At 46.0% G+C, this 13,431-nt stretch overlaps 1 protein-coding gene across 2 annotated transcripts; it reads left to right on the top strand.

Annotated features, from left to right (window-relative positions):
• The first annotated feature begins 1,329 nt into the window (after positions 1 to 1,329).
• On the top strand, positions 1,330 to 12,167 carry slc26a2 (solute carrier family 26 member 2). 2 transcript variants are annotated; one of them, XM_031568942.2, is made up of 4 exons: positions 1,330 to 1,801; positions 6,702 to 7,327; positions 8,069 to 8,808; positions 9,042 to 12,167. In XM_031568942.2, the coding sequence occupies exons 2-4, from the start codon at positions 6,722 to 6,724 to the stop codon at positions 9,892 to 9,894; spliced, it is 2,199 nt and encodes a 732-aa protein (XP_031424802.1). In that variant the 5' UTR covers positions 1,330 to 1,801; positions 6,702 to 6,721; the 3' UTR covers positions 9,895 to 12,167. The 2 variants fall into 2 exon arrangements, with proteins under 2 accessions (XP_031424802.1, XP_031424803.1); XM_031568943.2 differs by having other exon boundaries at positions 1,330 to 1,883.
• Positions 12,168 to 13,431: the final 1,264 nt, after the last annotated feature.

Genomic DNA, 13,431 nt, shown 5'->3' with positions numbered 1-13,431 from the left:
ACTGAAGCTAAAGATAATATAGCATAATGCAAAGGGTTGCTAAACAACAAGGAAGTCCTCTGGCAGGCTACTTTATAGTGAGGGCTGTATGTGTTGAAACTTTTGTGCTGTTAGGTTACGTAATCCATCATACTGATGTAAGCAGTGTTAATACAAACCCCGATGGTGAAGCACCATTAATCCAGAGAAGGAAACATGTTTGGGCGTTGGTTTTGTACCGATCTTAAGCGGCTGTAAAGACTAATTAACTAAAGTCCTGTGCTAACAGCATTAGAAACAAACACAGAAATGTTTTAGCTGTGCCAGAAACGACTGCTATCTACATCTAAATAAATGTGCAATGGAGTGACTTGACTGGATGACTGAAAACAATCCTTACAATATCCCTGCTGAAGACTACAAACAACAATAAACAACACAACAAACACAACAATTTACAAACAACAGTGATATGGAAATTAGTGTTTTAAATCAGAAAAGCATGTGGTTAACAGTCAAGTCAAGTCAAATGTATTTATAGAGCACATTTAAAAACAACTCATGTTGACCAAAGTGCTGTACAATTAAATCACAATAAAATATCAAAATAAATAGAAAACAGAAACAAAACAATTAGATCACAAAATAAATAACTAAATAGAAAAACAGAAGCAACACACTCAACTAAGCATCTATATACACAGAAAGCAAATATACAAATGATCAACTCAAATCAGGAGGATCCAAATGCTAAAGAATTAAAGTAGGTTTTGAGCCTGGACTTGAAGGAGTCAATAGAGGGGGCTTATCTTATAGAGAGGGGGATGCTGTTCCACAGTCTAGCAACAGCAAAAGCGCGGTCACCCCTGGATTTAAGCTTAAACATAATAGTGTGTGTTCAGTAGCCTACTAGGCCTGCACATAAACTTAAACATAATAGTGTGTGTTCACAATTAGCCTTGTTTCTGTAGCTTCAACAAGGTGCTGCAACACCAAGTTCAGCTGGTAAAGCAACACCAACATTGTTTGATACGAACAAGACATCCTTTGCGTACATTAGCCTTGTTTCTGTAGCTTCAACAAGGTGCTGCAACACTCTGGTAGAGAAAGTTGCAGGCAACACCAAGCTCACCTGGTAGAAAAAGTTGCTAGCAACACCAAGTTCAGATGGTAGAGAAAGTTGCTAGCAACACCAAGCTCAGCTGGTAGAGAAAGGTGCTGAAACAGCAACATTGTTACGCACTAGAGGCAGGAAAAAAAGAAAATCTGTTCTACACTTTTATGTTGCTTTGGGGCAATGTATAACTATAAAGGAGTTAAAAGGCCAAACGCTCTCAGACACTGGAGATCTATGAGGAAAGGTGCTTTAACCAATGACTCCACCATATGACATTTATCCACAGCATCACAATGAATATTGTGAAGGTAGGTTACTGCTTGATAGATTTAGAAGTTTACACTTTGCATACATCTTCTGGATGTCCTTTTGCTGCACAGGCCTAGCCTGCTATAGCCAAGTGTATGTGGGTGTTCTGCAGTACAGACATTTTCAATTCCTTGCTACCGATTATAGTTCTAAACAACAGCGTACTGTACACCAGCAGCCACCCGATGCATTAGTTCAATATACGTTGCTACAGGCTACGATAAAGGCGACGAGTAAACTACTTGTGGCGGAAAACACAAGCCGGAATGTCAACATCAGCGGTCACATGACAAGTGCCTTCTCAAACCACGTGACCCTCGCCGGCTTCATATGTCATGAGGTAGGCTATACGCAAATGCCATTCAAGTAGAAACCGGGGGATTGGTGTAGATACAGGTAAGGAGGCGAGATGAACCCAATTTCAAAGTACCCGTGTAATCCCTGACAAATTCGAAACCATAACAGACATCGGTCGGTGGTGAGTAGAATCACACTAATGATGTGTGTCTATTTCGGAGACTGAAACGTCACTTAAAAGTTGTAAACATTTTTGAAAACTCGCATTAGCTGCTAATGTTAGCTTGGGTAATTAGCACGAACGTGGACACGTTGCAAAGTCTATGCACGGCTCCTGTCAATGGTCTCTATTCATAGTCTATTCATAGTTAACACCTACTTAAAACCCCGACTGGCCAACTGGTGTCTACTGCCAACTTGATTCTGTTCAAGTTGGAAATGTTAATTAACGATAAATGTTTGCATGTAACTAAAGTGACGAAGAACTTGTTGACATATGATTGCCTGACCTTTTCTTTATAAACCAATCCTACGTTGCTATGTATCTGCCTGGGACATTGGGAGCCGTAAAAGCCCAGTGACTGATAACTGTCTCTGTATCGAAAGAGGGCGTGACGTCTGATAGAGTTTGACATTTGAAATACTTGTTGTATTTGATGAAGAGACGTGTTAGGGGAAGAAGGTCTCCCAGCTTGACAGTGTTTTTGCACATTGGTAGCCTACACTGGAGTCTTTGTTTTGCGATTTGAGGAAAGATCGGTGGGGGCTGTTTCAACGGCAGTTTCAGGTTTTCCTCCGCGCGCAAGGGCGAGGAAGGTGCTGTCATAGCTCAATCCTGCAGGTATGTTTTCAGGTGAATTTTCTTGTACTTGAGTTGAGACGAAATAAATAAACCACACAAAGTGGATGGACTTTTCGTCATATTGAGTACTAAGAGGCGTTATCGAGAAGATGGTGAGAAGTTGACCACAATTAGCCAGCACTTGTGCTAATTCCAGACATAGATCTTTGCAGCTTTTTCTATTTTAAGTGGTTGGTACATAAATCTCTGTGAGTGTCACCACTGAACTATGTTGAGGGAGTATCCTATGGGCTACACTTGTGATTGATATGAAGCTATTGGATCAGAAGGAATGCATTCTGTAATGTCTGTATTTCTCTAATCACTGAGTATAGGTTTAATTTAGACTAAACACGCTTGCTAACTGACTGACTGCTAACAGATTCACTGATCGCTGACCAAAAATGTGGAGGCAGAGTTTTCCAAGGTTTCGCTGACCTGAGGAAGTAAATGGAACCAAACCCTTGCTGGCTGCGTGCCTAACACTGCTGATTAAAAAGCCAGGGAATGAGTTTTTGAATTGTCCGTAATGATATTTTAGTAGGCTGTCCCATGTGACCTGATATCTTTGAACCCTTTTTCAGATCGGGAGAGGCAGTATTTGGAAGTTGCCAGTGTGAACTCACAGCCTGCTTGATTTCTGTAAAGGTGATGGGGGAGTGGAGGAGTTCTGTAGTGAAATACTTGGAATTCTTTCTAAAACTTAAAAAGCATGTTGGCTAGCTGGAGCCATTTGTGGACGATCTTGTTTGATCGTGTTGGAGCGTTCAGTACTGGAAGAAAGACTATAGCACAAGTGCAGGAATGTAGCACAAACAATCTTGAAAACTGCCTTTGAATTGAAGGAAAGATCCTGTTGGCTGATTGTCTCACACTACCACTGCTGCCCCCACTGAATCACAGTGTAACAGGCCTACCGCCCCTGCTCTTGTGTTTTCATGGGGATTGGTCAGGGGTAAGGTAAGCTGCTGGGAAAACACACACACACACACACACACACACTCACACACACCAGGATACACAGCCTACACCCAGTTTCCATTTGCGGTCCACAGCTGAGCAGCAGCATGGGGACTTGGCAGGGGCTAAACCCTGATCATCCCTCCGGCCTGGGAAAAGAAAGCAAGCGGTTAGAATGAGGAAAGACTACTTCTGTTTTACTGCTGAAATAATCCCATAACAAACAGAGGCTTGAATTTATTACCCGCAGCTCTGATAGTGTGCGTGTGCGTGTGTGTGCGTGTTTTTAAACTGATAGTTTTTCCTGGTTGTTGGTGCAGTGAGCCGCCCCCACCCCTGGCTTCCTCCTGCCTGTAGGATTAACTGGAGCTGTCTCCGAGTAGTTCTGGCTAGTGCTGGTTCGCTTTTCCAAGGGGCTAGAGTGCAGCCATATAGCATTGCGTCACTGTAAACGTCTGTGTACGTCTGTGTACGTCTCTGTTAGGGATGGGCATTCGATTAAATTGTCTTAATCGATCGTCGGGAGAATTAACGATCGATTTTCGATTAATCATTAATATTTTTATATTAAAATTCACTATTTATAGGCTATATTAAAATGCAGTGAAAATAGAAAAAACACAGCGTGTTTCCTCATTGAGATATTTATTACAAGATGAACAACTCTTGTGGCAGTTAAACTTACAAGATGGACAACTCTTGTGGCAGTTAAACGGGATCCGTTCAATGGTTACACTTGAAAATATGCGCTGCTGTACTCTTAAGCAGCGGAGCCGACAGCTAGAAGCCGGTGCTCATAAACACAACTGACCTTCGTTTTTTTTTCTCTCTAACTAATTAATCTCACATTTTGAAATTCATTCATCTAGATTCATCGTGATTAAAAGTTTGTTTTCTTCTAAAGACTAAATCTTATAAATTAACGAGTAATCACTTAATTCATTATTTTAGACACTGTTGTTTAATTGTATTTTGTTCGTGCCCTCTCGCCATCAGCCAAGGAATGTATGCGAGACACAATGGTGCCCCTCAACGGTAAATCGTAAGAATTGTCCCCTGAAGCAATTCGAATCACCTCAGTCAGCCCACCGTCTTCAACTATGTTGATGGGCCGACAGTCACCCGCAACCTAAACTGCTACAGCGTTGGTAACCTTTTCACGGACTGGTCTAGTTCATTTCCTAGAGAAGTCGTGGAGTGTGGGTTGGCGACCATCTAACCTGGGACTGCTTTCTGTCGGGTGCTTTGCATTAAGGTGATAACTTAAACACGAGCTGCTTCTGTGATAGCTACATTCAGCTTGACAAATGCTACATACAACTTTAGTTTTGTCGATTGTTCTGTCATTTTGCCTCTTAAACAGAAACTTTCCGCCCAACAATCCCTCAGCTCTCTCCATCTTCAACTACCGTCTCGGTCTCTTCTATCTAACTGACTGCAGACAAGGGGCGGTTTCGTGCCACGGGTCAACGCGCACCGGAAGTAAACAAAGTTGCGTTAACTGCGTTCAAATATTTGATTCCATTAATCTCCGCCACAATAATCTCATAGAATAACGCGTTAACTTTGACAGCCCTAAAATAAATAAATTACACGCACACTACGCAACAGAACATGCATTAGTTTTAATCGATGAAAAAATAATTTCATCGAGGAAATTCTTAATGATCAATTAATCGATCGTCGATTAATTATGCCCATCCCTAGTCTCTGTACATCTCCACTTTTTTTGTGTGTTTGTTTTAAATGGCGGTCACAAAGTTTTAGTTGATCTTGTTGGTCTCAATAATCCTGCCCCTGACGTAAGTGGTTCATGGTTCTAGACCAGTGTTTGTGTTGCTCTGGAACCGGATGTTCTGGCCGAGAGCCTGTTCTTTGACTAACCGCTGTCCTCATTCTGTATTCTGCAACAGGTTCCCAGGGGGAGGGCTTGGTGTTTTCCCCCTGCCGGGTGTTGATTGGTTTTTGGTTTGTTTTGTAGATGTCTCCTCCTCATGTGCCAAGCAGCAGATGCTGGCCTGGCGTCCCTCCGTTCTACCCTCGTCTTAAAGTGTCTATACCCCAGCTGTCCCTTCTCATGTTGCAGAGGGGGTTCTCATGTTCTAGAGGGGGTTCTCATTCTAGGCCTTTTGGGGTGGGCACATTCCCACCTCATTATCAAACCCCTACACTTTACTGGGACCTCACTGAAATTTAAATGTATTTTTTTTTTTTTTTTTTTTTTTTTTAGATCCTTCTGAGTTGAGTGTGTCTGAATGTGAACGCATGCACATCAGGCATACTCCCACACTCTGATGTGTGCTGAAATATCTAAGTATAATTGATGATATTCTGATTAATGTCGTAGTTCAAATATTGACTAAAGGAGGGTTCTTTTGATAAGGGTCAAAGGTTATATTAGTCCCAGGATTAGATGCGGTGGGCTTTCGGTTCATGGTGAAAGTCTCTTACGTTTACACATTAAGGCTAGTAATTAGACAGTGTATACGGGTCAATGGATTAAAAACCTCATTACACGCTAGATACTGCAGACAAAAAAGGATTGGAAATACGATAGTGATTTTGACTAAGGTCCTCAGTGTACAGTGTTCAGTGTTAAGTATGCTGACTTAAATTTCAGACTCTACAGTCCAAACATGAACAATGCAGGGCTTAACTCAGGTAAACAGTGTCTTTGTCGGGGGGGCACTGTGGTGCAAGCAGTATCCCCGACCATATACGGGCTTGAACGCCCACGGGGACACAGGTTCGAATCCGACCCGCTGTCATTTCCCGATCCCACTCCCCACCTCTTCTCTCCATCTCATTCCTTGTCCAAACCTTCACTGTCCTATCTCATCAAAGGCAAAAAGCCCAAAAAACAAATCTTAAAAAAAAAAAACAATAAAAACCGTGTCTTTGTCAGGAGAGGCACATGTATGGGGTTTGTGCCTGAATAGAGAACCTCTCATGTAGGGTAAACCTCCTTTCTCTCTCCTCTGTCCCTTTACCAGGGCTCGCCCCAAGCAGATGGGCCCCTCTTTATGAGCTGGGTTCTGCTCTCACATCCTGTTTGAAGGGGGTTTTTCCTTGCCACTGTCGCCTTGTGCTTGCTCTAGGGGGTTCAGGCCTTGAGTTCTGTAAAGCGCTACTAAACAATGTCTTTTGTAAATTGCGCTACATAAATCAATATAATTGAACTGAATCTCTCTCTCATAGGGGCGAGGCCGGCACCGAGCATGGCAGAGGAAGCTGGCGAGGCGGGGCAGGTTCCCGACGGCGACCGCATCTGCCCACTGCACACCCCCCTCACCCTGGAGGAGTGGGAGCACGATGAGGAGCCCTTGAGTGCCCAAGTGCGTCGCCGTGCCAAGAAGCTATGTACTTGCAGCCATGCCCGCGCCAAGGCCCTCCTTCTGGACTCTGTCCCCATCCTCAGATGGTTGCCACGGTACCGCCTGAGGGAGTGGCTGCTAGGAGACGTGATGTCGGGGGTGATCGTGGGCATTTTGCTGGTACCCCAGTCCATCGCCTACTCGCTGCTGGCTGGGCAGGACCCCATCTACGGGCTCTACACCTCCTTCTTCTCCAGCATCATCTACGCCCTGCTGGGCAGCTCGCGCCACATCTCCGTGGGCATTTTCGGGGTGCTGTGCCTGCTGGTGGGGCAGGTTGTGGATCGGGAGCTGGCGCTGGCGGGGTACCCCTCCGAGAACAGTGCCAACCTGACCGCTGATGTTACTGGAGCAGCGGTGGAGAACGGCACCATGGGACTGGTGTGCGACCGCAGCTGCTATGCCATCCTGGTGGGGGCAACGGTCACCTTCACCGCAGGGATCTACCAGGTACGTCTGAAGTGCAGGGTGGATTTAGATTGAACGGACTTGACATGCATCAGAGCACATCTCCCATCAACACTGAGTTCGACACTACTATGTAGTGTCCTAAACTATTAACATTTTTATTATAAGTGAATTAGTAATTGCACATGCAAGTACAATTTGCTTCAAGATGCAGGCTACTTGGGTGTAGGAGAATTGGGTTTAAGGTTACAATTAATAATGTCAAATACTATGTAATTACATGATTATGACATTCTGAGGATGATTTATTACTTTGTATTTTAACATTATAATAAGTTGTCTTAATGCATCCAGGGTTGGATTGCAAATACAGTTGGGCTTTTGTGGAGGTGGCGCTATGGTGTCAACACCACGCCTGTTTCCCCGATGAGGTTGCCCTGCAAAAAAAAATTGGCTGCCACTTTTCTATTCTGTATAAAGACTGCCAACTTGTGCTCGGTCCAAGGTAATTGAACTAGGCTTGAAGTGTTTGGCTTGAAGAGGGGAAATGGACAAAATTCATCTGAATGTGTCATTGCTTGAAATTAAGGTTACCCTGGAGGATGTGGATGTTATTCGCTATAATAGGGTGTATTGCATCTTATGTTTCCATGCATGAAATGCTTTTGTATGACAGGATCAGGATGCTGGCTCACATTGAGCATAGCAGGAAGCCAAGCAGATTCCATCAGGGGGGTTGTTTCCGTGGTAACGATGAGTGCTGTCTATCTCCGCTCCGAGCAGGTGCTGATGGGCCTGCTGCAGGTGGGCTTCGTCTCCGTCTTCCTGTCCGACTCCCTGCTGAGCGGCTTTGCCACCGGAGCCTCCCTCACCATCCTCACCTCCCAGCTGAAGTATCTCCTGGGTCTCAAACTCCCCCGTGCTCAAGGCTGGGGCTCCCTCATGAAGACCTGGGCGAGCCTGCTCAGCAACCTGGGCAGCACCAACCTCTGCGACCTGCTGACCAGCCTGCTGTGCATCCTGGTGCTCGTGCCCGCCAAGGAGCTCAACGACCGCTTCAAGGCCAAGCTGCCGGCGCCGATCCCGTTCGAGCTGTTCGTGGTGATCGCCGCCACCCTGGCTTCTCACTTCGGCGGTTTCCGTGAGCTCTACGGCTCAGAGGTGGCGGGCGCCATCCCCACGGGCTTCCTGCCGCCGCAGCTGCCTGCCTGGCACCTCATCCCCAACGTTGCGGTGGACGCCTTCTCCATCGCGCTGGTCGGCTTCGCCATCACCGTCTCGCTGTCCGAGATGTTCGCCAAGAAGCACGGCTACGCAGTGGACGCCAACCAGGAGATGTTCGCCATCGGCTTCTGCAACATCCTGCCCTCCTTCTTCCGCTGTTTCACCACCAGCGCCGCGCTGACCAAGACCCTGGTGAAGGAGTCGACGGGCTGCCAGACCCAGCTCTCGGCGCTGGTCACGGCGCTGGTCCTGCTGCTGGTCCTGCTGCTCATCGCCCCTCTCTTCTACTCCCTGCAGAAGTAAGACTGGGTGGAGGGGGTGGGGTGGCTAGTAATGGTGTTTCTGAAATATATTATATTCTGTTTATTCTCATATTGCTTAATTGTTCAAAATTGATTGAAAATCTCAGACTTGCATGACAGATATGGGAAAACTAGTCAAATAAAGAGAACTGAATCGCTGATTGAGTAGCTGACTGATAAAGGGTAATGTTTTGTACTCTCCTGCTAATGTGCTTTGCTTGTACCCCCAGGTGTGTGCTGGCCGTCATTATCGTGGTGAACCTCCGGGGGGCGCTAAGGAAGTTCACTGACGTCCCGCGCATGTGGCGAGCCAACCACGTGGACGCTTCCATCTGGCTCATCACCATGGCGACCTCGGCCCTAGTCAACACCGAGCTGGGCTTGCTGGTGGGGGTTCTGGTGTCGGCCTTCTGCGTTCTGGGTCGTACCCAGCGAGCCGGTGCCGTGCAGCTGGGCCGTTCCGGAGAGGCGGATCTCTACGAGGACATGGGCTGGTACCGGGGCCTGCGCGCGCAGCCGGGGGTGGCCGTGTTCCGCTACGAGGCGCCCATCTACTACGCCAACCAGGTGCTCTTCAAGCGCGCGCTGTACCACGCCGTGGGCTTGGACCCGGTCCACGAGAAGGCCCGGCGCCGCAGGCAGGAGAAGCGCCGGATGAAGCTGGAAGAGGGGGCGTTGGCAGCGGCGGGGGCACAGCGGGGGTCTGGGGACGAGAGGGGTGCTCCCGTCTCGGGGGGTGGCACGTGCCCGCCCGAGTCCCAGGAGGTGGGGGTGTGCAGCGGAGAGGCCATCCTACCGCAACGCGCCAACTTCCACAGCCTGGTGCTGGACTGCAGCCCCGTGCTGTTCTTGGACTCCGCCGGCGTGGGCGCGCTCCAGGAGGTGCGGAAGGACTACGCGGAGGTGGGCGTTCGTCTGCTGCTCACGCGGTGCCGTCCGTCCGTCACCGAGTCGCTACAGAGGGCCGGGTACTTGGAGGATAAGGGCGGGCACAGCGAGGTTGTGTTTCTCACCATCGCCGACGCAGTGCTGTACGCACAAAGCCTGTCCTCTCAGAATGGAGGCTGTGAAAACAGCTGTTGAATCTTAACTTTTAAGAGATACGTGTGTGTGTGTGTGTGTGAGTGTACGTTCATGTGTTTGGTGCCTTCAATCACACAAGTGCCTTAAAATGAAGGCTGGAAAGTTTCAAACTTGCCAGAGACCAAGACCTGCCTCAATATTCAAATGTATTAAGTACATTTATTTATCTCCTCAATATAATGCCAAGGCTTTATAGACAAATTACTCTCTTTAGCTCTATAGCTGTTTAGCATAGGTGTCATAGTTGTGTAAACTCTAGTTCAGTTTAACTGAAGTTATCCAAGGCCTGCCTTTTCAGGAGAGAGGTATAGTAGCACTAAACTCCTCCTTTTTTTTTTACTTCTATATTTATGACTAAAAATGTTTTTGTCTCAGATTTTCCCAAAGTAGCGGAAAAGAAACTGTGTTATTTGTAAGCAAAATCTAGCAAAGTCAGTGATCCTTACTGATCCTTACTTGTATTAGTGTTTACCCTAAACAGAGCATGACAATCTTTTACACTGTAGATTGCTACAGAAGGACTAATGTTACTGATCACACCTCGTCACCAAAACTAAGGGCGGTGTGCCGCCAGAGCAGCTCAGGGTGGTGTGGCTGGGTGAAAGGGTGGTGTGTAGCTCTGGGTGAAAGGATGGGGTGTGGCTACACTCTTTCACCCAGATAGCCTTGCAAGACTGAATGTTTACCGAAGCCATAACGATACTCCGCGCTGGAGTCTTCAGAGCACCAGGATGCCAGGTCATCCTGACTGTGCGCGAACATGACAATCTCTCAGCACCTCCCTTTAGAGTGGGGGAGGACTGTAGAATATGTGCATAGTCACTCTGAATGTTATACGATATTGAAGATCTGCCTGAAACCGTGTCTGGTTGCGGTAGGGAAATGGGCCCTAACCACCTGAAGGTGAGAAGCAGCCACAATGCCAGCACTCTGTCACCATGGTAGCGTTCCCTAAACATACAGACAATGCCAGTGGGTTGGCAGGAAGTTGACATCTCTGCAGCTATTCTGAGTGCTTGAGTGCGCTCAACATATCTGCAAAAGTGTCACTCTCTTAATGATGATCATCTCACCACCTTTTACGAGGTGGGAGAACTCTGAGAATAAACACAGTGTCACCTTGTGAAACACTGATGGTATCTCAACACCAGACAACAGATGGGAGAACTCTTTTATATGTCTGTGTGTGTGTGTGTGTGTGTGTGTGTGTGTGTATAAGTGCAATGTGACGGAATGTAAGAACCTCTCAGCAGCTCCTGTTGTGAGTGGCCATCAGTCCTTTCCCCAACTGAACAGTACAGCTTTGTGTTTTCAGGTCATGCAGTAGAAGCCTTCCCTCAAATTGAGAGGGGGGAACGGATGCCTGAACAGGTTTTTGAAAATATGAAAAATATGTCATGATCATAATGTTATTGATTCAGCTAATGCTAGCAGTGTAAAGGTAGACCTATCCCCAACTGTCCAAATCAGAAGTGTCATTATTAGCTTATGGCTCATCGCTCAGGGACCTCATTATTTCTTTACAACACTCCAGTCACAGGAAGTTGCAGCTCACGCCTAGAGCTGATGACCTTTCTGTTTGGGGTGTCTGCTTATGTGCACTTAAACCCTCAGATTGTGTGGACGCCTCACGTGTAACCTGAAGGATAAATAGTAGCAGGAGTAACCAGTTCTGCCACCATTTTGTGCTAAAAGGTTTTTTGAATGGGCTGTTTTTTATTTATGAAGTGCAGGGCAGTAAAGCACCTCAAGGTCCATTTCCCCCGCAGGTTTCTAGCACGAATCTCACTGCTGCTGAAAGCAGGATTTCGGCTTTATAAATGGGCTGCTACTCCAGCTCAGCAACAACCCTAAAGGGTGAGAATATCACCCAGGTCTTTACATTTGTGTCAGGGAGAGGGGATGTCATGCTGTTTATACAAAAACATGTTATGCAAACGTTTTAAAATGATACTTTTATCCTTTTTGTATACTTTCCTAAAATGCAATTCAAAAGGTCAGTTCTCGTAGAGTTGCTCAGTACATTGACTGGAAGGGTGTTGGATTTTGTTACTGTTTTTGTAATTTTTTGTTTAATTATATTTTCATACATTGTCTTCATATGTAGATGCATTTTAAAATCGGTACACAGGGATGTGGATAATATTGCGCAATTATGAAGACCTATTATATTGTCTAGCTTTTTCTATGTTTGTAAGTGAAATACCCAAAAATGTCATGTCTTACATTGATTCTCTATTTGAAAGCTAAATAAATGATAAGCTTTAAATGCCTCTAGTTTGTATCTGTTCTCTGTGTAAAGACCAATGAAGACTTGATGTGTGACTACCATGTCCTGTGTCAGCAGGAGCTACTACACTATAGCAGCAGCCATCAACCAGCAGCACAGTATGAATGGTGAAGTCATCTTGTGTGTAGAGCCGTCCTCATTTTTACCAGTTACCAAAACAATTTACACAGGCCTGTCATCCCTCTTCCTCTCTCTGTCTGTCTGTCTGTCTGTGTCTCTTTTTCCATCGCCTACCATTATTCATGGTTGAGGAGAAGGATTTGACCGTCTTTGATACAGTCCATCTTCTCTGTCTCAGAGTGAGTAACTGCGTTATTAGAGACAGTGTCCTGACTGCTGTAGAATAATGATGACAAGACCTGGCCTGCCCGCATTGACTCATCCCCATTCATCATGTCTGCCCAGTTCACTGCCGCCTGACCGTGTCTCATCTCATGTCCCGCTTCTCTCCCGCCAGCTACCCTTGACGTGGGCATGACGCTAATTAATCAGGCGTTTGCCCCGCACTTCATTTATCTTGTACTCGTCTCCTGCCTTTCTCATTTTCACCACTAGAGGGCCACATTGTTGTCTAAGCGCTTCATTTACAGCAGATATGAACTCTCTTGCATTGCTTCTATGGCTTCTATATTATCAGTCTTTTTAGGTATAATTGCCAGGTATAGGTAGGCTAATAAAAGACATAAGCTTTCTTTGACTTAATACACAAGTAGACATACACAAAGGCCTATGTATGGAATTTAAGTATTGATATTGATTGACACCTTTAGATCCTTATTCAAGAATCCATGTTGCTAAATTTAATCAGAAAAGTGATGTTATTACATTTTTGGTCAACACCTGGCAAACCTACATCCTTCTGGGCGTGCTTACAGTGTGGTCATTGACTAATAATTTATCAGAGGAACAAAAAAGCGGGCGAAGTGAAAATACAACCACGTGTTGTTTTGACCACAGGAGGGCATCCATGTCCAAGGTACAATCCTCGACCTTCGCTAATGAGCAAAGCTGAACGTGTTGACATTTTTAGAGCGTTGCCAGGATCACTTGCGGGCGCTGGCAAAGCCATTGCAGAGGATCTGAAGAACAATCCAACTCCCGTAAAAGATTCCCATGCATTCCGCATTTTGAATTTTTCGCTGACATGCCATTTTGCATACTAACACTGATGGATGACGCGTGTCATCCGTTTTGGAGTTCTGACGAGTGATCTTGGCGTCCCGCGAACCTCCGTGTCTATATTTCAT

This window comes from Clupea harengus, chromosome 6, assembly GCF_900700415.2.
Source record: "Clupea harengus chromosome 6, Ch_v2.0.2, whole genome shotgun sequence".
Classification (NCBI taxonomy): Eukaryota; Metazoa; Chordata; class Actinopteri; order Clupeiformes; family Clupeidae; genus Clupea; species Clupea harengus.
This window is presented reverse-complemented; position numbering and strand designations above follow the sequence as displayed.

Coding starts and splice junctions, on each gene's coding strand:
- slc26a2 (XM_031568942.2), top strand. CDS start 6,722: ATGGCAGAGGAAGCTGGCGAGGCGGGGCAGGTTCCCGACGGCGACCGC. Junction 7,328..8,068: donor TCACCGCAGGGATCTACCAG/GTACGTCTGAAG, acceptor CGCTCCGAGCAG/GTGCTGATGGGCCTGCTGCA. Junction 8,809..9,041: donor CTCTTCTACTCCCTGCAGAA/GTAAGACTGGGT, acceptor TTGTACCCCCAG/GTGTGTGCTGGCCGTCATTA.